The sequence below is a fragment of the Eleginops maclovinus genome, chromosome 8, assembly GCF_036324505.1.
Source record: "Eleginops maclovinus isolate JMC-PN-2008 ecotype Puerto Natales chromosome 8, JC_Emac_rtc_rv5, whole genome shotgun sequence".
Classification (NCBI taxonomy): Eukaryota; Metazoa; Chordata; class Actinopteri; order Perciformes; family Eleginopidae; genus Eleginops; species Eleginops maclovinus.
This window is the reverse complement of record NC_086356.1, coordinates 2,431,791-2,453,436: the sequence shown is the minus strand read 5'-3', so window position 1 is coordinate 2,453,436 and position 21,646 is coordinate 2,431,791. Positions and strand designations below refer to the sequence as shown.

General features: G+C 43.1%; 2 protein-coding genes across 2 annotated transcripts; both read left to right on the top strand.

Moving 5' to 3' along the window:
- The first annotated feature begins 5,253 nt into the window (after window positions 1–5,253).
- Window positions 5,254–11,993, top strand: LOC134868851 (long-chain fatty acid transport protein 6). Its single transcript, XM_063890193.1, has 10 exons — window positions 5,254–5,888; window positions 6,828–7,031; window positions 7,544–7,702; window positions 7,946–8,070; window positions 8,180–8,374; window positions 9,441–9,531; window positions 9,611–9,809; window positions 10,242–10,339; window positions 10,519–10,649; window positions 10,732–11,993. Exons 1-10 carry the CDS (start codon window positions 5,411–5,413, stop codon window positions 10,906–10,908), a joined length of 1,857 nt encoding a protein of 618 aa, XP_063746263.1. The 5' UTR covers window positions 5,254–5,410; the 3' UTR covers window positions 10,909–11,993.
- A 777-nt stretch (window positions 11,994–12,770) lies between these two features.
- Window positions 12,771–19,834, top strand: prrc1 (proline-rich coiled-coil 1). The gene is made up of 9 exons (XM_063890098.1): window positions 12,771–12,869; window positions 13,836–13,948; window positions 14,246–14,629; window positions 15,089–15,231; window positions 15,319–15,421; window positions 15,509–15,672; window positions 15,864–15,967; window positions 16,938–17,040; window positions 17,180–19,834. The coding sequence occupies exons 2-9, from the start codon at window positions 13,852–13,854 to the stop codon at window positions 17,387–17,389; spliced, it is 1,308 nt and encodes a 435-aa protein (XP_063746168.1). The 5' UTR covers window positions 12,771–12,869; window positions 13,836–13,851; the 3' UTR covers window positions 17,390–19,834.
- Window positions 19,835–21,646: the final 1,812 nt, after the last annotated feature.

Genomic DNA, 21,646 nt, shown 5'->3' with positions numbered 1-21,646 from the left:
TTTGATTTTCATTGCAGATGTTTTGAGTGTTGATAATGTTCAGCAATGAGAGCTACTGGGGATTATAACGCTCATGGCCTGTCCAGCCAGTCCGTGTCTAATCTCAGAATCAACCTGTATGCAGACGATACAGTTCTTTTTATAGCCCAATATCACAAAACACGTTCGTCTCCTTTTACAGAAACAAACAACAACATTGTAAACAATACAAATACAATAAATTACCATAAAACGTAGAAACCAGGAGGAGGAACATAGGGTATAATGTGAAACCAGATCTAACTAAAGGCTTGGTTTGTAAAAGAAGTGCACTCTTACAAGTATATATTACTCGAAATGTCTCAAAATCTCAGAAAATTATTTGATAACTGCTATTTTTCATCCACTTCTTTGTTCTATAATTAATTTATTGATCATTTTGTTCATTAATATTTTTATTTATGTTCATTTCTCTTTCATTATTTTTTTTTTGAAGGGTGAAACATTTCCTGTCATATTGAAATGTTGAATGTAATGTATTCAATCCCTACTCATTCAGTATAAACACAATTACTCAAGAAAGACTAATTAAATGGATGTGAAATCAAGGGCGAAACCATGTAGGTGATATTGGGGGGGTCCAAATGAGCATTGGGAAAAGCCTTCCTGCGGGGGGTCTGTGGGTCCTCCCCCAGAAGATTTTTGATTTCTTAGATGCCATTTCCTGCATGATAGTGCATTTTAGGGTGACCTGTAAGACAAATCCTAACCCCATGAAATAGATATAGAACAGTAGATTTCAGCCCTTGGTCCAAATGTGAGCCCTTCCCAAAATATTTAAAGTGAATTTTGTACAATTTTCATATAGGTCTATTGATAAAGATGTGCTTGTATAGAACATAGTTTTAAGAAATGCAGTATAATGACCAATTAAGAGTTACAATTCAAAGCTGGTTTTTTATTGTAGGCTGTCAAGTAGCAAAACACAAATACAAAATGTGCAATTGTTAACTTATTGGCTTCTTAAACAAAGATAAGTGATATTCTGATAATTAGGTCAAAAAGAGCATAGAAATATATCTAAATAAGACTTAAATAAATGCCCCAAAAGTACGGAGGCGTTCCCCATTCATTTCCACAAATCTTTGACAGATCTGTCTCCTGTCCAATGCATCCAATTTGTCTTGATGGACATGGCAAACGGCAAGATTGTTTAGCCGGGTTTGCGTCATTGATGTTCTCAGCCATGTCTTCAGGCGTCTAAGGGCACTAAAACTTCGCTCAGCCTCTGCTGAGGAGGCAGGAACAACCATGACAAGTCGCAAGAGGGCCTCCACTTCCCTAAAAAGATGTCGTACCTCTGGCGTCATACCCTTCAAAATCTCTGCTACCTCTGAGAGACTTGTACTGGGGTAGTTGGCCTTGAACATTTTCAACTGTATGTCCAAAGACATGGCATCCAACTCTGGGTATTCATTGATGAGTGTATCCATCTTCCCAGTGATGACAATGTTTTCTAACTTCTGTAGCCTCTGAAGCCCCTCTTGGCTAAAACGCTCTGAGCACTGTGTAACGACAGTGTCTAAAGTGCCAAAGTACTGCACTCTGTAGTAGTCTTGAGCCGTATGATGCTGATGCTGCATGGCTGGACCAGTGAAGCGTTTTGGGGGCATTCTCACGTGAGGCATTTTGATGGGCTGCAGGCTTACAGATGTTACAACCTGAGATGCTCTCATGTACAGCTGGCCAAAATGCCCTTCTGATCTTTTCTCCAGGATCCCTCTCTTCACATGCTCCACGGCAGCCAGCATCCCTGATGTCGTCTGTCTTCTCTGCTGCAGAGAAATGTTCAGCTCCTCCAACATCGACATCACATCTTCTGCAAGAAGAAGGCCAAGAAGTGTATTGCCCCTCAAAAACTTCTCATGAAGGCCACTTGCTTTTGCAGCCACATCCATCATGGAAGACTGAGCCATTTCCTCTGTTGCAGCAAGCACGGAGTGGTACTGATTGAGAACAGAGCGAATGGCTGGCGTTCGCACCGTCCACCTGGTGGGGCAAAGAGGCTTCAGCGATGTGTAAGGAGCTGTATGATCCGACTTCGCTATAGTTGCAAAGATGGCCCTGAACTTCATAGACTGGTGGAACAACACGCCCAATTCATGCACCAAATGAATAGCATCTCTTATGATAGTGGAGGATGCACAGGCAGCTTGGGTAATAAGATTGATACAATGTGGCCCACAGTGAACATAAACAGCCAGAGGTTGCTCCTTCTTCAGATGTGCTTGCACACCCTGCATTCGTCCCGACATATTGGCCGCCCCATCGTATGCTTGACCTCGTAGCTGGGAAAGAGGTAGATTCAGGTGAAGCAGGACATCTTTGGCTGCACTTGCGATGTTCTCTCCAGTAGTGGATGTAACCTGGTAGAGACCGATAAATTCCTCTCTGGGTTGCAAGTTTTTGTCAATGAAGCGCAGACAGAACGACTCTTGCTCGACTCCAGCTGCATCCTGTGTCCCATCAATGATGAGAGAGTACTGGATTAGGGGCAATGACAGGATCTCCTTAACGATGTCATATACTATTTTGTTGCCGATTATTTTTATGATTTCATTTAGAATTTTTGGGCTGGTGAAGTTATTGCCTCTCTGGAGCCAGCTGTTGAATTCGGCGTCATCCTCTGCTTTATAAATCATCAGTTGGTGCAAGTTTCCCTCTTTGCTGTCATGCCCCCTGAAAGCATTGCCTTGCCTTGCCAGATACATAATCCCACCCACAATCTTCAAGAGGCTGTTCCTAGCCTCATGCTGCTGTTTCTGTAATTGCGTTGAGAGTTGTGTAGTGATTGGCTGTTTGCTGTGCAGATAAGTGGTCATCGCTGCTGCATGACAGTCGCTGTTTTCATGCTGATGGAACTTCTCAAGTGCTTTTTTCCAGTTACTGAAACCTGTTGTTATGAATGCCCCATCAGCCTTACTGGCTAAAAACGATTTCTGAATTGCAAAATATTTGGCACAATAAAAACACAACACCCCCTTCAATGCCTTGCTGTAATGAAGCCACGTGTGCTTCCTAAACCAGCTGTCCTGAAATGTTAGTGTCTTTTTGGTCAAGGACTGAGTTTGAATAAAACAAGAGTTTGGCTGATGTGGGCAGCTACCAAGCTCCTCTGCATGCTGATCACTTCTCTCCCTGCCTGGGTCTGTCTCTCCTGAAAAATATATAATATGAAATGTTGACTTATACTGCTAAACTAAGCTTATTGGGTGCTTACCCTTAGTATTTATTTATGTGTTCTACAAAATTGTTGTTCTTATTCCAATATCTTACGTGTATCTTCTGAGCAGGTGCCTGTCTGTCCTCTCCCTGCAGGTGCCTGTGAATTTCCAGCCTCTGTCTCTGCTTGTCTTCCTCCACCTCCTCCTCTATCTCCAACTGTGGGTTCTCCTCCACTACCACCTCCATCCTCTCCCTCAGCCTCTGCTCCTCTATCTCTTCCTGCCTCTTTTCCTCTACCTCCTCTGTCCTCGCCTCCATCTCCTCCAGCCTCTCTGCTGTCTGTCACCTTACAAAAATATGTTGATGCATGGCATACGAACAGATTAGGGATAGTATGACTGTAGAATTGCATGGTAAGTTAAGTTGTAGCAAAAAGGGCTTGCCAAAAAGGACAAAATTATTACATCGACATAATTTATTCAACACAAAAACATGGTTGCACAATATCACATGCTCTTCCAGGATCTGACGATACACCACACAATTCCCAATTTGTGTTTTAAGCAGTAGCCTACTGTCTCTTCCACAGAAATACATGTAAATAAGTTGTTGTTATTTGTAGTACTAGTAGTAGTAGTAGCAGTAGTAGTATTTTAATTCATTATCTGTTTTGTTTGGTCCTCAAAATTCACTGAATTTAAACTTATGAATAAAGAAATATACTTATTCTTAGTCTTCTTCTTCTTCTTCTTCTTCTTCTTCTTCTTATTATTATTATTATTATTAGTAGTAGTAATAGTAGTAGTAGTAGTAGTAGCAGCAGCAGTAGCAGTAGTATTTAATTAATATCCTAGTAGTTGTACGGGTAGTAGAAAGAGGTCTCTGTAAAACTCCATACAAGTTTGAGGAGAGTATTTATTAAAGTGTGCAACACATTGCTATTGCGATATCTTAAGTATTGAGCATTATGGTACTGACTTATAAGTTAATGGTGCAGTACTTAGTTATGTTGTTTGTCCACTAGAGGGCGCTCTGAGACCTGCATAGTGGGCATGTCGAGGTTAAGCTACAATTGAGGTAGACCCAGCTAGGTAGCAGGAGATCGGGAACTGTTCCAGTCGGTGTTGTAATGTAAAGTGTGTGCTGATAATTCTGACAAGTAAATAAGTTATCAAACGGATACTTATGGAGTGAAGATGTTTTATTGGATGAAGATGCAACAGCTATATTTCTAATTTGCATTTAGTTTGGTGGTGTATCAAATCAAATCAAATCAAATCAAATCAATCACTAACGTCCTGGGCTACTTGATGTTTTCGGGTTGCTATCGTGTTGTGGATTACTAGCTAGCTGTATTAATGTGAACCATGGCAAGATCCTGGAAGGTAGGCTAATCAACCAGTGTTTTCTTATAAGTTCTCTGCAACTGTGCAGTAGCCTAGCTCTAACGATGCGCCCTGCCACGTTGCTTAAACCTGTCTAGTGCCTAAAGAGCAGAATAAGCCTTAATGCTTTTATGAAGGGTTTCCATTCATTCATCCATTTTGCTTAGTTTTTAAAGAGGGACCCTGCACTTACATTCCTGACTGTAAAGAATAAACGAATGTCTCGTTTCTTGGGAGGGGGGGCCGTCATCCATTATGTCACCGAAGTCTAGCTCTCCGAAGCTAAGAATCCGCGACCGCAACTTGACATTCTGGGCTAAGCCAAGTTCACAACGGGGGAAGGGGGTCGCAATGTTTTTTTTTTCCTTGATTGTTTGGTTGATTCGTTCTCTTGTGTTTCCCACATTGAAAGTAAATCTGGAACAGCAAGGGACTGATCTAGGAAAAAAGGAGGACTTTTATGTCACATACTAGACAAAATATTGGAGGGGACAGATTGGTACTTTCCCAACATTGGGGGGGACGTGTCCCCCTCAATGTCTATGGTGGTTACGCCCCTGTGTGAAATTGTCTCTCGCGCTCACAGGAACGAAGCTTTTATTTTGAAAATCCTACCCGCTTACCGTAATGCCTGGTATAAACACGCACCGTAAAACAGCGTGGAGCTACTTTGACCGCGGCGGAGCTCATTGGCTGTCACTGTGTGTGTGTGAAGTTGCATAATGAGTAGGACATCAGCTCTGCCACAAGTTTGCTGAAGAAGGTCTCACTTTCAGCCTGTTTTACACACTTCTGGAGCAGTTTTAGAGAGGTGTTTCAGCATGATAACGGTGGTGTTCAGCAGCGTTGTAGCGGGACTTGTAGCTCTTCTTCTCTACCAGAGGATGGCTTATCCCTTCTTCTGGGTGGATCTGATTTACTACCTCAAACGTCGGAGGTACGGGAAAACTATGCAGGCTCGCATGAAGCAAGGGATCATCACATACCTCGACTGTTTTCTCCACCAGGCGAGGAAGAACCCGAACAAACCCTTCATCATCTTCGAAAGCCAGACCCTGACTTACCAGGATGTGGACAGTAGGAGTAACCGGATAGCGAACGCGTTCAGGGCGCACGGCTCTCTGAAACAAGGGGACATTGTTGCCCTGTTAATGTGCAACGAGCCGGACTTTATCTGCGTGTGGCTGGGTCTGTGCAAGCTGGGCTGTGAGGCGGCCTTTCTGAACGTCAACATTAAGGCCAGGTCCCTGCTGCACTGCTTCCAGAGCTGCGGGGCCAGGGCCCTGGTGGTGGGCGCAGGTACTGCACGCTTTCTGCAACTGTGGGGAGAAGGGGGGTCTTGTACTTTAGTAAAGTAGAAGTACTCAGATCTTGTACTTGAGTAAAGTAGAAGTACTCAGATCTTGTACTTTAGTAAAGTAGAAGTACTCAGATCTTGTACTTTAGTAAAGTAGAAGTACTCAGGTCTTGTACTTGAGTAAAAGTAGAAGTACTCAGATCTTGTACTTTAGTAAAGTAGAAGTACTCAGATCTTGTACTTTAGTAAAGTAGAAGTACTCAGATCTTGTACTTGAGTAAAGTAGAAGTACTCAGTTCTTGTACTTTAGTAAAGTAGAAGTACTCAGATCTTGTACTTTAGTAAAGTAGAAGTACTCAGGTCTTGTACTTGAGTAAAAGTAGAAGTACTCAGATCTCGTACTTTAGTAAAGTAGAAGTACTCCGGTCTTGTACTTGAGTAAAAGTAGAAGTACTCAGATCTTGTACTTTAGTAAAGTAGAAGTACTCAGACCTTGTACTTGAGAAAAAGTAGAAGTACTCAGATCTTGTACTTTAGTAAAGTAGAAGTACTCCGGTCTTGTACTTGAGTAAAAGTAGAAGTACTCAGATCTTGTACTTGAGTAAAAGTAGAAGAGCACTTAAAGAATTGCACAGCTCAACACCAGCTTGATATTGTATTTAAGCTGGTGTTGAGCTGATTAAATGAGCCACTTCTTCCAGGTTTCTCCTCCGAATACATTGGCTGTAGTTCCAGTGAGATGAATAGGTTATCAGGGGATGCATCTCTCAAGTGAGGCCCTCCTATCGGACAGGTTAAATGATATCAGTGGTGCTGATAGTTCACAAAGAGCAAAGTACCAGCAGTAAAAACTGTGTGTGTGTGTGTGTGTGTGTGTGTGTGTGTGTGTGTGTGTGTGTGTGTGTGTGTGTGTGTGTGTGTGTGTGTGTCCCTCCCTCCAGATTTGGTGCATTTGGTGGAGGAGGTGCTGCCAGATCTGAAGAAGGACAACATGGCGCTGTGGGTGGTGGATCACACGGCCCCATCGGAGGAGTTCACCAGTTTACTCGATAAGATAGACGACATGTCCGGAGAACTCTTGAGTGACCTTCCTAAAGTCAACGTCATGTCCAACTTCCTGTTCATTTTCACTTCAGGCACCACAGGTACTGCACAGCCTCACAGATCACAGCTCAAACTGCACATAAAGCACATCTAAACTACGAGTTATATGGGTTCTTTTGCCACATTAATGCCTGAACATACAGTATGTTAGCCGTGGCACTACAGGAAAGAACATTGGTCTGTCTGTATCGGTCCATATATTCATGCCCGTTAGCATTTAGCTTAGCATAAGTACATCCTCTCAAGAGTTACGTCTTATTTTGTAACAGCAATGCCATTCAATTTGGGGTTAAGGCACGGGAGATAGAAAAGTCAACAAGAGGAAATAAAATAAACTTCAAAAAGAAATGAAAAGCAACTTCCTAGCCAAGACATTTCAGGTCATGTTTATTCATTGTTGTTTTGGAATACAGCTAGCGTTCTGAATACAACTGTGCTTGACTCCCCCACGTTTCAGAGTAGCAATGGACTCACAAAACCAAATTTGAGGTGGAAATGTCATAGACTGCACCAGGGAAAACGCACTTCAGTATCTCCTGCCTTTCTCTGCCAGGTCTCTCCAAGGCGGCCCGGGTCGGTCACCTGAAAGCCATCATGAGTATGGCCTTCTTTGAGATGTGCGGAGCCACACCTGATGACATCATCTACATCACCCTCCCTCTGTACCACATGTCTGCCTCCCTGCTGGGGATCGGAGGATGCATACAGCTCGGTGAGAACGGCTTTTTTCCTTAAAAAAAACCAAAACAACAATCACAGTTCCTGGAAGAATGTGCTTTATTTTCAGTTCATTGTAAAGCTCGGACGCTGGAGGAAACAACACAGCCAAGGACATCCTTTTTTATTGGACTATGAGGAATTCTCACTTCCTGACAAACAAACAAAGCAGGGGGAAATTCTCTAGTTTGAATTGTTTTAAAAAGTACATCTTCTCCGTCTGTGTTTCGGATCTCAGGTGCGACGTGTGTCTTAAAGAAGAAGTTTTCTGCCAGTCAGTTTTGGAAGGACTGTGTGAAGCACGACGTGACGGTGGTGCAGTACATAGGAGAGCTCTGCCGATACCTCTTGAACCAGCCCACAGTAAGACTTGGTTAGGTAAAATTAACACTTCTGACTCCGGTTTGAAATGCACAGCAGCCAATAACGGGATGGGTTAAGTGTTGTTCTCTAAATAATCTCCTGCCTCCAGGTCCCAGAGGAGAGAGCTCACCGGGTCCGGCTGGTCGCAGGAAGTGGACTCCGCTCTGATGTTTGGAGGCAGTTTGCGCAGCGCTTCGGCAAGATAAAGATCAGAGAGGGTTACGGTCTGACGGAGGCCGGCATCGGCTTCCTCAACTACACCGAGGAGGCCGGACCGATCGGCCGGGCCGGCTACTTCAACAAGGTCAGGAACAACAGTAGTGTTTCCTCTGGACCTGGATCCTGCTTTGACGTATGAGAAACAAAAAAAGAGCAAGAGAAGACAAATTAACTGAGAAAATACTCTTTCTTTTAATGTAATTTCCCCATTTTAGTAGAAATTTGATTAGATTAGTTTGTTTTATCTCAGTTTGTGAGAAGAAGACATGTTATTTCTTGCCTGGCTGACCTAATAATAATGCACTAGCAGATGTTGTTCACGTGTGTCTGCAGGTTTCAAAGCACAACTTTCCATAGCAAACAGTTTAGCAGGTTATTGTTAGGATGGGAAATGCTTAATAAGCTCTAACAGGCTCTGTGTTTTTCACTTACGGTCGTGCTGCAAGGACTTGTGGGATAGCATTGTCCCCTTTTCCTCTTCTAAAGGATGGTCCAGTGCATCCTAAGCTAAAGAGATAACAAAGGAGACACCTTTCCTATCACCAGAAGATTCAAACAGCTCTTATCATGACGGGTTCTCCCAGGTCATTTCACTCTGGAAGCTTCCTAAGCAAAAAGCACTATTCAACCCCAACCCTGTACCCCAGTAATACGACCACTCTAATGCTGTGATGTCCATTTGCTGCATGCTTTACTAAGAAATATTGGTTTTTGGGCGTCTATAGATTTGTTCGTTTACACCTCCCTACCTCAATGATACTGAAAGGACGGTACTTATGGGTACCAAAGTGGATGAGAGCGTAAAAATTGGCCATAAAACCGAAACTATGAGCTTTAAATCTGATTATAATCCGACTTGGGTTCATTTATTTATGCAAGGTTACATAATTTAGCTCCGTTGTTATAAATTATACCCTGAGCACATTGAAATGAATTTGTTACACACTCAATTGTGCAAGTCAGATGCATTGAAAATGAGCACGAGTAACAATGAGTATAGGTCAGCATGTTTGAAATTATAAGGGAATAATTGCATGGTTCAGTTTAATACACACAAGATCAAATGCGTGATCAGCTATGTGCAGACTGAATGGATGTAACAGTGATTAGTCAGACTGTATCTCGTTAAGTCCCGTCTCTTTCCTCTCCAGCTGTCCATGCCCTTTGAGCTCCTCAGACACGACCCAGTGACATACGAGGCGGTCCGGACCCCCTCTGGGAGATGCATTCGAGCTCAGAAAGGTAAAACAATCACAAGTCCTTCAACATGAAAGCGGTACAGAATGTGACCTCTAAAAGCACTTCCTGTTCGTGTGCGCAGGAGAAGCAGGGATCCTGGTGGCTCCGCTCACAGCCATGAACCAGTTCCTGGGCTACGCGGGGAACCAGGTGCAGTCTGAGAAGAAGCTGCTCAGGGGCCTCTTCAAAGATGGCGATGTCTACTTCAACACCGGAGACCTGCTGCTGCACGATGACCGGGACTTCCTGTACTTCAGGGACCGCATCGGAGACACCTTCAGGTACCCTTTACTGTCTGCATCATTGAAAATGTGCTGATGGGTCAATGCTTGCTTCTGTTGTTAGGTTGCATCTTAGAATACGATGCTCAAATGCAACGTCATCGATTCCTTTTGGCATGAGCATCTTCTGTGTCTTTACGGAGCTTTAAAGTGAGCTTGTTTTTTATCTGCCAGCTGCAGCTTTACTGTATTGGTTCACTCTCACAGCTCTTTTTTTTGCAGCAGGCAGAGATCTTAATTGAGAAAGGTGAAAAAGCCACTGCAAACTATCTTCAAAGCAGTTATAAATAAGCATCTGCTTAACAAGTTCCAAGAAACTTAGCCAACCAAGAAAGTGATGTCATTGTTCTGTTCACAGCTCGTTTCCCCTGCCCTCTTGTGGCCACACACTGTCGTTGCAGGTTTAACTGAACATACTCTTTTGTCCCCCAGGTGGAAAGGAGAGAATGTTTCCACCACTGAGGTGTCAGAGGCTTTAGGTCTTCTTGATTTCATCCAGGAGGCCAACATCTACGGAGTCACCGTCCCAGGTCTGTGGAAGCGTTGACCGGTTATCACTTCTGCATAATCTGCAGACTTAGAATCATATGGAGCATCAAAAGTATAACCCCCGCTTTAGAGGCAACAAACACTACCACTTTTGTTCATGCAGTACAGGTTTGTCTATCCAACATTCAGTATGAGACCTTTTCCCACTGTGTGCCTGCAGGAAATGAAGGTCGTGCAGGTATGGCTGCTATCGTCTTGAAACAGGACCACAAATTAAACGGATCAGAACTCTACGAGCATTTAGTAAAAACCCTTCCTGCCTACGCCTGGCCGAGGTTTCTCAGGATACAGGTAGGTCATGCATGCATTCATCCTCTCCTCACACGTGTAAATATAAAGTCATGTATTGACTTTGCATTCCCCCCGGCTGCAGACCGCCTTGGACGTGACGGAGACGTTCAAGCAGCAGAAGGTGAAGCTGGTCCAGGAGGGCTTCGATCCGGACGTCACTCAGGACCTGCTGTACTTCTTAGACGTCTCTCGGAAAGATTACACCCTCCTGACTGTGTCTCTGTATCAGGACATTGTGAATGGGAAGATCAATGTATGAACACTTTAAAGTAGAAGTGGTTGTTGCCATATTGTGGTTTATAATCAGCGCCACAAACTAAGCTGTATTTTAAACAATTAGACTTTAAGATGTGTTACTTACTCACTGTGAACCGGCCGGAGCTTTTATTCACCTCAACTTCTTAAGTTTTGTCCTGCTCCTGTTTTAATTTTTTACTTTTGATTCAAACCATACACTAACTCCACGTTTACATCTGGATAAGTTAAGTGCAATTTACACATAAAAGCACTAATTCCATGATTCATGACGCTCTCGCCTGTTGTTTTTAACTTTGCTTTCTCTTTTCTCTATCACTAGTGTGGTAGTTATGTTGAAATTCGATTCGATTGATGGGCATACATTTCATTACATGGTATAAGCGAAACAGGTGGGTCTTCAGTATGCTGTCCTGATACCAGTGGGAAGGCGTATCTTTGTTGGGGTCTACCTGGTTCCACTTCGCATTGAGTGAGTAGCAAGCCGATTGTGTTGGATATAGGAAGGACCAGTACCAGTGACTTGAAGAGAGTGAAGGAGAGGTGTAGTGTGGGAGAACATGGGGGGGTTGAAGACCAGTATCCTCCTGATGTTGAAGATCTTGTATTACACTTTTCAGACAAATCAAGGGCTTTCATTTAATACAATGTGGGGCATTATGTAAATATGATGTGGCTTATGGGAGCGGCTTTCCCCTTTGACGCCGTAACATTTGAGGCCATTATATACTATACTTACACTAGCTTTATGATCCATATTTATTGTAGTTAACACCTACCTGATATATGTGTGTGCTGTGGAAACAGACATTGTACTGTGAGCTTTCAAAGGACCAGTTTTTCCAAACCCCGTCAGTGACTGCCTTACAGTAATCCCTCATTTTTAAAATGACTTTTTTATTTGTGCAGACTTTTATTTGGGAATTTATGTGAATATCTTTCAATGCTTGTTGGAAATCAGGTTTTCTTAAAAGAATGGGACGGACACATCTATATTTTTATATGTATAAAGACATGTGATGAATCAAAGTATTACTACTGTCTGTTTAACATGTCTGAACTTAATATAAAATCACTGTCCAAACAACACATGTGTGCCTTTGAACCAAATGCTGTGGAAACTATTGTTGAAACACTCATATTCAGACTCAATTAACCCCATCCTGGTATTTTAAATAGTCAGAGGTTTAAAGTGTTATCAAAACTGGTGCAGCTAGTTTGAATGGCTTTGTATAGCCTACTGCAGGGTAGCTGCTGGATTTACTCCAGGTGAACTAAAGTCTGATTTAAGGGCTGATTATATTCACCATCATTAATCCTAATCTGCCTAGCAACTAAAGGGATTAAATACATGTAGTGGAGTAAAAGTACACCATTTACCTCTGATTTTAGTGGAGTAGAAGAACAAAGAATGAAATGGAAGTACAAGTATTTCAAGATTGTACTGGAGTAAATCAACTTAGTTACTTTACCCCTCTGGAAAAAGGGGGCAGCTACCTCTTCTGCATATCGTTGCTTCGTATTGCACCCTATAAAAGTGTAGCTAGTATCTCAAAATTCAAACAGTTTAATATCATATCATACACACAACAAGTGTAGTTGTATGATGAATAGAAAACGTAGGTCAAAAGATCCTCAACAATGCAATATAAATATATACAACACATAAAACAAATCCAAAATAAATCTAGTGCAAGAAAACGAGTTTCATGGCCTTATCTGAGGTGGGAAAACATGTTTTAAAACCATAGAAAATGGATATAATACAAAGTAAATATGGGTGTTTTTTGCTTGGTCACGTGATCTCCCTGAGCGCGTGGTCGGGTCAGGTCCGGCTGGCCGGGCGGGCGGGCGCTCGCGGTAGTAGGAGGAGTTACGATGGAGCAGACGTGGCAACACATGACGTCATCAAAGAGGGTCGCCGGGTTGTTCATGGGTGTTGTGCTGAGCTATTGGAGCTAGCAGGTGAGTAGTCAAGTGACTTAAAAAAAGGGCACATAATATTTACTACTGCGTGTTGTCGGATAGCTGGATAAACTGCCGCGTGCTTCTATATGGTTCTACATGCTGAGTGGAGTTGTGTTTGTACACGTGGAACATTTCTGTTGCAGGAAGCTAACACTGAATGCAGCTGAACATGATCCTGTAATTTATGACACATATATCACCTTTATGAGATAAGACTGCTCCTATGCTAATATAAGGGCGCATTAACCCTGTATTTGAAACCAGAGGTGGAAAAGGTACTCAATTAAAAGTAAAAGTAGGAATAATGTTACAGCTAAAGTCCTGCATTCAAAGTACCAAAATTAAAAGTAGTCATTGTCTGATTGGTCCATTTCAGAATAATATCTCTGATGTGTTTTATAATGATTGATCATTAAAGTGTTCTCAGAGCTGGTAAAGGTGCAGCTAGTTTGAATGGCTTTGTATACTGCAGGGTAGCTGCTGGATTTACTGCAGGTGAACTGAAGTCTGATTTCAGGGCTGACTATATTTACCATCCTAATCTGCCTAGCAACTAAAGAAATGTAGTGGAGTAAAAGAACACGATTTACCTCTGAACTGTAGTGGATTTGAAGTATAAATTGGCATAAAAGTACCTCACAATTTTACAGTTTCTGAGTAAATGTACTTAGTATCTGAAGCTGGGTGACATGGAAGATGTGTGTTAACCCCCTCATGGAATCCTTTCATTAAACTAGGATTTGTTGTCAAATGCACCAAAGCTACGGCTTGAAATGAAAATATAAAGTCCCAGCTCCTCCAACAATGCAACATACAATATATTTAAGACGTAAAGAAAATAAATCATGCCAAAGACTTATAGGTGCAAGAAAGAGTGTTGGATCCTCTGTCTGTATGTAGGCATTAGCATTGAGTTAGCTTAGCAACAACATCCTGATTCACCTGCTGCTTCTGGGCTCTTAGGATTAAAGCAGAGAAGATGATGGAAGAAAGTGGGATTGAGACGACGCCTCCTGCCAGCCCTACGCCTCCTCTGATTGTGGCTACCACTGTCAGCGGCCCCCCGATGAGCGTCGGTAAGACGAGATCAATCAACCGATGCTAAATCGGCCAACCTGATGCTCTCATATTTCTCAGCAGCGCTTCCTGAACTCTGCAAAAGTAGACTTACGTATTAAAAGTTCTCTTATACCAGGAAGTAAGCAGCAAAAAAGTAGATATTGTACCGTGTTTTTATTTATTCCCTCAGATTGAATAGAAGTCTATGAGAAAATGCTCCTGCTTCTCTCTTGATCTATTCCCTCAGATTGAATAGAAGTCTATGAGAAAATGTTCTGTTCCGATTCTGATTACCATAATCTGTTGTGTTTCAGGTCTGTCCAGCCCCATGTCCCACCCTGGCACCAACACCTTCTCCCCCCATCTCCCCGCTGTTCCATCCTCCATTCCTGCCTTCAGCAGCCCTATGGCGTCCCACCCCTCCCTGTCCTCCCCGTTCCCCCCTCCCTCCAGGCTCTCCTCGCCTTATACAAGCAGCTCTCCGTTTCCTCCGTCCGCCGCCCCATCTTTTCCTCCCCTGTCCTCCCCCATGGCACCACCGCCGGCCCTTTCGGCTCCCAGCATGTCGGCTCCCCCTGTGGGCCCGCCGGTCTCCAACTACTCCATGAGTGCGGGGTATGACATCACACGGGGGCACGCCGGGCGGACGCCACAGACGCCGCTGATGCCCACATTCTCCAGTCCCTCGGCCATGTCAGGTGAGCGAGGAACACACACACAGGCTGAGGGATTGTGGGAGTTTGTTCCAGGTATTTGGAGCAGAATAACTGAAAGCTGCTTCTCCATGTTTAGTTCTGACTCTGGGGACGGAAAGCAGACCCGTCCCAGAGGACCTGATTATGGTTCATAATGTAGCAGCAGATCAGAATTAACCCTTCAATGCTTTATTAACCAGCTTTGACAGCCAGGGTAAAGACCTCAGAACTGGGGGAGGGGTGTGATCCACTGTCTTAGTGTTAGTGAGGACCAAGGGAACCAAGGTTCTGACTGAGCTGCAGCTGTCCAAAGGTCCTCAAAGTTCCTCCAGGAAGTCAAACCCAAGAACAAACCATATTTATTATTCTTACACATTTACCGGCTGCAGATGTTTCCAAGTTAGACTCAGACTCTTAAGGTTTTGTGCTTTAAAACTTCATAATATTGACGTTATCCTCCAGGTGTGGGGCCGAACCCCATGGTCCAGCAGCCAGTGATGATGGGAGGAGTCGATGGATCTCCCATCACCTTCCCCGAGGAGCAGGAGGATCCCCGACAGCCGGGACAGGCTAACGCTGGGGGAGGCATCTGGGGCTTTTTCAAGGTAATACCTCTACCTGTTGCAGAGGTGCAGTGCAGATTAAAGTAAAACAAATACACTAATTTACCTGCCCTGTGTGTGTGTCCTCAGGGAGTAGCAGGTAACGCGGTAGTAAAGACAGTCCTGGACCGAACCAAGCACTCTGTGGAGTCCATGATCACCACTCTGGACCCGGGCATGGCTCCGTACATCAGTGAGTCCACCTCAGTCCTGATCGCTTCCCTACCCACTTCCTGTGAGACACTGACTTCTTAAATGTGTGTGTGTTGTTGCTATGCAGAGTCCGGCGGGGACATCGACATCGTGGTGACGTCGGATAAGGAGCTGCATGTGCAGGCGGTCAGAGACGCCTTTCAGGAGGTTTTCGGGATGGCCCTGGTCACCGGAGAGCCCGGTCAGTCCAACATCGCCCCGCAGCCTGTGGGATACGCAGCCGGAGTCAAGGTCAGTTCAAAGCTGCCTCTCACCCTGCTGGTTCAACAAATAAAAACAGATCTGTACTCTTACTAAACTCTTCATCTGGTCCGTCTGCATTGTCCTTTTCAAATATTTATCCAGGTCCGGCTCGATCTCTCATGTGTGAGTGTGTGTGTGTGTGTGTGTGTGTGTGTGTGTGTGCTGTGTGTGTGCGCTAGGGGGCTCAGGAGCGCATCGACAGCCTGCGTCGAGCCGGTGTGATCCACGAGAAGCAGCCCGTCGTCTCTCTGGAAAACTTCATCGCGGAGCTCTTCCCCGACAGGTTAGGAGAAGATCCCTGAAACACGGGGAAGTGTTTTCAATTCAGTGGAGGCTAGTTCGGAGGGATGTATACCGAATCATATTACCCGTGTGCCTCCTGTGGACCTCGATTTCAGGATGAGGAAGGCCATGAATTGTACCCAAAGCGCATTGTTGTCAGTCACCTTCTGAAAGCCCTTTCTGACCCCTCTCTGTGAAGGGAAAGGTCAGCTTAGGACTGCTTTTAGATGACCTTCAACCTTCACCTTTAACCCTCTGTGTCTGCCCATTAAAGCTCAGCTTCCCCCAAACAGAGAGAGAAGAGCAGGGTCAGGCAGCATGAGGAGTGCAGTTACCCAGAATGCAATTAAGCCAATGAACAAGCTCCTTCTTGCCAGGAAATGGAGGCTTTATCAGCTGAAATACAGCAGCTTTAAGACCCTTGGATGGGAAGTAAAACCAAAGGATTCAATGTATAACATATGGGTTGACTTTATCAAAGCCGGTTTGGTGTGTTTGCATATCATTAAACCGGTTTATTCAGATAAAAGCTGATACTGTGTCCTGGTTCCTCTCACCAGATGAAGCACTAAAGGATTAAACCAGCTGTTCTAGACCAGCTTTCTCTTTGAGGGACAAGTATTTGTTCGGGTCAAAAAAAGTTACAGTAAGGACGGCGCTTCATGCCGAGGATGAGCAGAGAACTTCGTTGTTAGATCTCCACTCTTGTCCCAACACAACATAAAGCTCCCTGTCCCACGGTGTTTGTCTACCTTAAACAGTCTTTACAGTCTGAGGCAGGTCTGCAGAACTGAAACATACAAACACACACTCATCTCCTGTAATTATGCAAGCACGTAACTAAAGAACATGTGTTGAAGTATCATTTTAACCCTAACCCTTGTATTTCTCCATTATCCATGCATAAATTCAGGGGGTGTAAAATAAGAAAGCTGTCGTATGAACGCTGTAAATGCTTCTGTCGTCTGCAGGTGGTTTGACATCGGCTGTTTGATCCTGGAGGACCCGGGTCACAGCATCCGCATCGAGGTCTTCACTCAGACCACGCCTCTGGCTCTGGATCACATCCAGCAGGTAAACATCAGACACTGTTTACAACCAATACTCTTATATCTGTGACATCCATCCATCTTTCATAGCTATATAATTCAACTTTAATAAATTCCACTTGCCTACAAACCTCCATCCACCCCCCCCCCCCCCCCCCGTGCAGGCCCAGTCCCTGACCCCCCCTGACTACAGCCTGCGCTGGTCCGGCCTGATCGCGACGGTGGGCGAGGTCCTGGAGCGCAACCTGCCCAACATCAACCGGACAGACTGGCATCAGGCCATGACGGGCATGACCCAGCGCCAGATGATCCACAGCGCCGCCAAAGCTCTGGCCGGGATCTACAAACAGCAGCTGCCCCCCCGGACTCTGTGAGCGCTCCCTCACACACAGGGGGGGAGGGGGGAGCAGGTGGACGCACTCGGGAAGCAAACCTGGCTGATGGGACAGCAAGGCTCCTCGTACTTCCCCCAAAAGCCAAATGCACACCTCCTTTAAAGATGTCGACGCTCACAGATGATTCCAGAATCAGCGGGATGTCACCGATCAGATCTCAAATACGGCCTTAACCACGACGTGACTAATCATCTCATCCTCTCCGAAATGTAAGGTACCACTTTCCAATAACACTACCCCTATAAAGGGTTTAATTAGTGATTCATTTATTAATTAGGTTGTGAACACTTTATAAATCATCAATCAGCTTTTATAAGACGAGAGATAAACAGCCACTGAGACCGGTTGCTTGCCAAATAGTGAGCCCACATGTATCTGTACTGCTAAGCCTTATATTGGCTACTTAGCTTACAGATACTAAGGAACATCAAGTTGGATGAGGGGGGGAATCAACTCAGATAACAACAGATACCCAGGATGCTGGCTGATGAAGAAGAGGAAGGAAGCTAGGTAGCCAATATAAGGCTTAGTCATCTTGCCAAATAGTGAGCCGGTGTTGAAGTATGAAAACTATGTTAGAACTGGTTTATAAATCCATGTTTCTTGGCATCTCTTGAGCTAAGTAGCCAATATAAGGCTTAGCAGTACAGATACATGTTGGCTCACTATTTGGCAAGCAACCGGTCTCAGGTGCCCTGTTTATCTCTCGTCTTATAAAAGCTGATTGATAAAGAGTTCACAACTTCATTAAAACCCTTTATGAATCCTTTATAAGGGTAGTCTAATTGTAAAGTGGTTCAAAATATAATCACACATCACTGTAGTCAACACATAGAGAGGTGCAGGAATGAGTCCTTAAACCGGGAATGAGTTAGCATAATATCTTTCTGCAGGTGAAAACTTTTTCTTTATTTTCAGTTTTGATTATGGTTATTGTAGAGAGGATTCCATGCACTGTCAAACTCGATCTTACCTTATTTAAAAAGCATGCCAAACTTTGCGGCTCTGACCCAATCAGAAGATAACGTGGACCCCCTGAGGGCCTCCGCCATTGGCCGTTGACCCTAGCTGGTAAAAAATGTTCTTATTTTGTGTGCATATTTTAGCTTTCGGAGGTCATCTACGATCCGTCCACCTTTCTTTTAAATTGTATTTTTTTCAAGCTGTACATAAACCCTCTCTTATTTTGAAAATCCACCATCGACCGTGGGGCCCAAAAGTTAATTTCCCCTCACTATTCTTACACGTAATAACTTGTTGGTGGTAATTTGATGAAACTAAAATAAGTAACAAAACATTTATTTCAGTATTCAAATCAGATAATGAAGCATCACCCAATTAGAGGCCTTCATATCTCCTGATTCCCTATTTTAATGACATTTAAATCCCCTTAGGTAATTTGCCACACAGTAAACCTCGGGGTCTTAGAGGGTGTTGAACTGAAACTGTTATGAAGCTTTTCTTGCTTTCAAAATGTGGATCTTGACTGAATAACCTCGTGTAAAATAACTAGAATTTGTGTAAACTATGATAAACATGGGTGAGAATCTAACCCTAACCCTGCCATAGAGTGTAAGAAATGGATGTAGTTACCATGAAGACTCCAGTTCGTTTGTGAATTTCCTTTTTGAAGCCTCAAGTTTTCACTTTAATTGCCTCTCTCCTGATTGACGGGTCACCGCGGTAGCGACCTGTCAATCACAAAGTAGTCCCGCCCACAGGCTGAGGTTATGTCCACCTCGTACTGTCTCTTCTCACGTTGACATTTCGTTCAGTAAAGGTGAAATCTGCGTTCATGTGGACCCTTATAGAGTCATTAACTGTAAACTTTAGAAAAAGAAGACCTTAATTGGTGTTTGAATGTTTTAAATGTAGAATTTATCACTGATTTATGTTTTTTGCATCTTAAAATGAAAAAGGATATCTTTTATTTTATATCATTTATTTATCATCTTGCATTTTCACTGCTAATTCTGACTTGTGCAAAATTGCTCTTACATTTAATTGAAAGGGCATTAAAGAAGTCTTCACTTGCCTTATGTTATGCATCCCTTTTAAACTGATCCAACCCTCAGTGTGCAGAGTGATGATGCAGGGTTTGTTTGTGATCGCGTGATCTGTGCAGAGCTAAGCACAACACCACCTTCTGCACGTCACTCTGAAGTCAAACAGGATAAGTGCATGCTGGGTAGAGAGGAAACTGGGACATAGCTGGAGAGTGCAATGGGCCAAATAACATTTTGAATTGTGTTTAACCTGGGGGTTGCATCTGGAATTCATTTATTTTGCAGCAGTTGAAACGGCGTCACAAATGGAAGTAGAGCAAACTCTGCTGGTGAAGTTTGAGGGGAGAGACGTTCCTCTGTGTGCTCTGTGTCCCCCTTATTGTGCCTTTTTACAAAAATAAATCACTTTTTCACACTGGTTTCGTCCCTGTCTCGGTGTAACAGGGTCCTAAATGCAGTATAAAGGCCAAGTACTGAAATATTTGCCATAGCCTGTAATCCCAGCGGAGATCTGGTTATTTAAAAACCAATTCCACTGTGTAAACACGAAGATTTTACAACCTTTCTGACACATAAGTGAAGAATCAATTAAATAAACATGAGAAAATCAAAGAGGACATTTAAAAAAGAAAAGTTTTTAAGGAAAAAGCGATAATTTAGAAAAAATCATCGAACATTTTTAAAGTCAAAATTTAGAAAAAAAATCAAAATTAGGGAAAGATTTTATTTTAAGTCAGAATTTTTAGAAAATCATCGAACAGTTTTCAACTCAACATTTAGAAAAAAATAATCTGACATTTTTAAAAGTCGACATTTAGAAAGAAATCCAGAAATTAAAAAAAAAACTGACAATTCTGAAGAAATAGTCGGAAATTCTAAGAAGTCAAAAGTCAAAGTCCACTTTATTGTCAACGTTTCCACATGTGTTATACATACAGAACATTCCCACAGTGCAAATATAAACAAGAAGTCGAAGTTAAAAAGAAAATCAAAGGTAAATAAATTGGGAGACAAAAAGTGTGAAAAGAAGAAGATGAGGGCCACACGAAGAGGAGAGAGAACAATGATGAATGCCCCGCTGCAGCCCTACAGATTGAACGAGGTAGTGAGGATTGTGGAAAGGCTGAACCACAGATTGTTCATAGTTCCCTTTTAAAAGCGCATTCAGCGACAGGGATTTGATAAGAGGATAATACTTTAATATCAGTTTTAGTCAGAAGTGATTCTTACGTCACAGCAGCTCCATTTACAACTTCAGCAAGGACAAACATTTAGACAACACACAGGGAACAGACGTTTGACATATCATGCAATCACTGAAGACAGCATGCTCATGACTCACTAACGTACATTTGATTTGGGATTAAACGTTGTACTTAATATTGCTGCACAAAAGACTGTGGGACCCTGTATCTCTGTTGATAGTGACAATTCATTATTTGGAGGACGACTTTTGGCAGATTTTGTTTGTCGGAGCAGATTTGACTTTAAAACAGTGACATAAATGTGAACCGTGTGGTATTTCAACACTGTATTGAGGTCATACACACAGAAGTCATACACACAGAAGAAGAATTTGTCCTTTTTTGTTAACAATCCGTAAAACTTGTTGAGTAGCAAGGTGGGATGTGAGGCCTTAGACCAGGGGTGTCCAAACTACGGCACGGGGGCCATTTTGAATCGGCCCTCAGCAAATTCTAAAAGTATAATGCAAAATGGCCCAACGGCAATATGTCTTATATTGTACTTCTCAAATATACATGTTCAAATATATTAATGAGCCCAATTCTCAAATACTTTCAGTCATTGAGAATTTAAAACATTTTCTAACAAATCTTAGTTGATATATAAATACCCAATAACTTGAAATCTAACCTTCATATTTACTCTGATTCTCAGCAATCTGAGGCTTCTGTTTTAAGGAATGAGCTGCCAACAAAATAAATGAAGCCCTAAAGACAGGCGGGATGTAGGCTGTTCTTTCCTTAAAGCATTCTTCACCTACATTTGATTTGTTTTGCTAACTTCTAACTTAACTTGTGACGCAATATCCATCTCTATCTCTAAGTGGGCCCAGCTCTCCGTATATTTTCTGTATGTGGCCCTCGGTGAAAAAGGTTTGGACACCCCTGCCTTAGACAGACGCTTACTAAACCCAGCCACACAATATACTGTAGATCTGTCCTTTTAAGTCGGTGTGTAATAGTAATACTAAGTTATATTTGAGTTG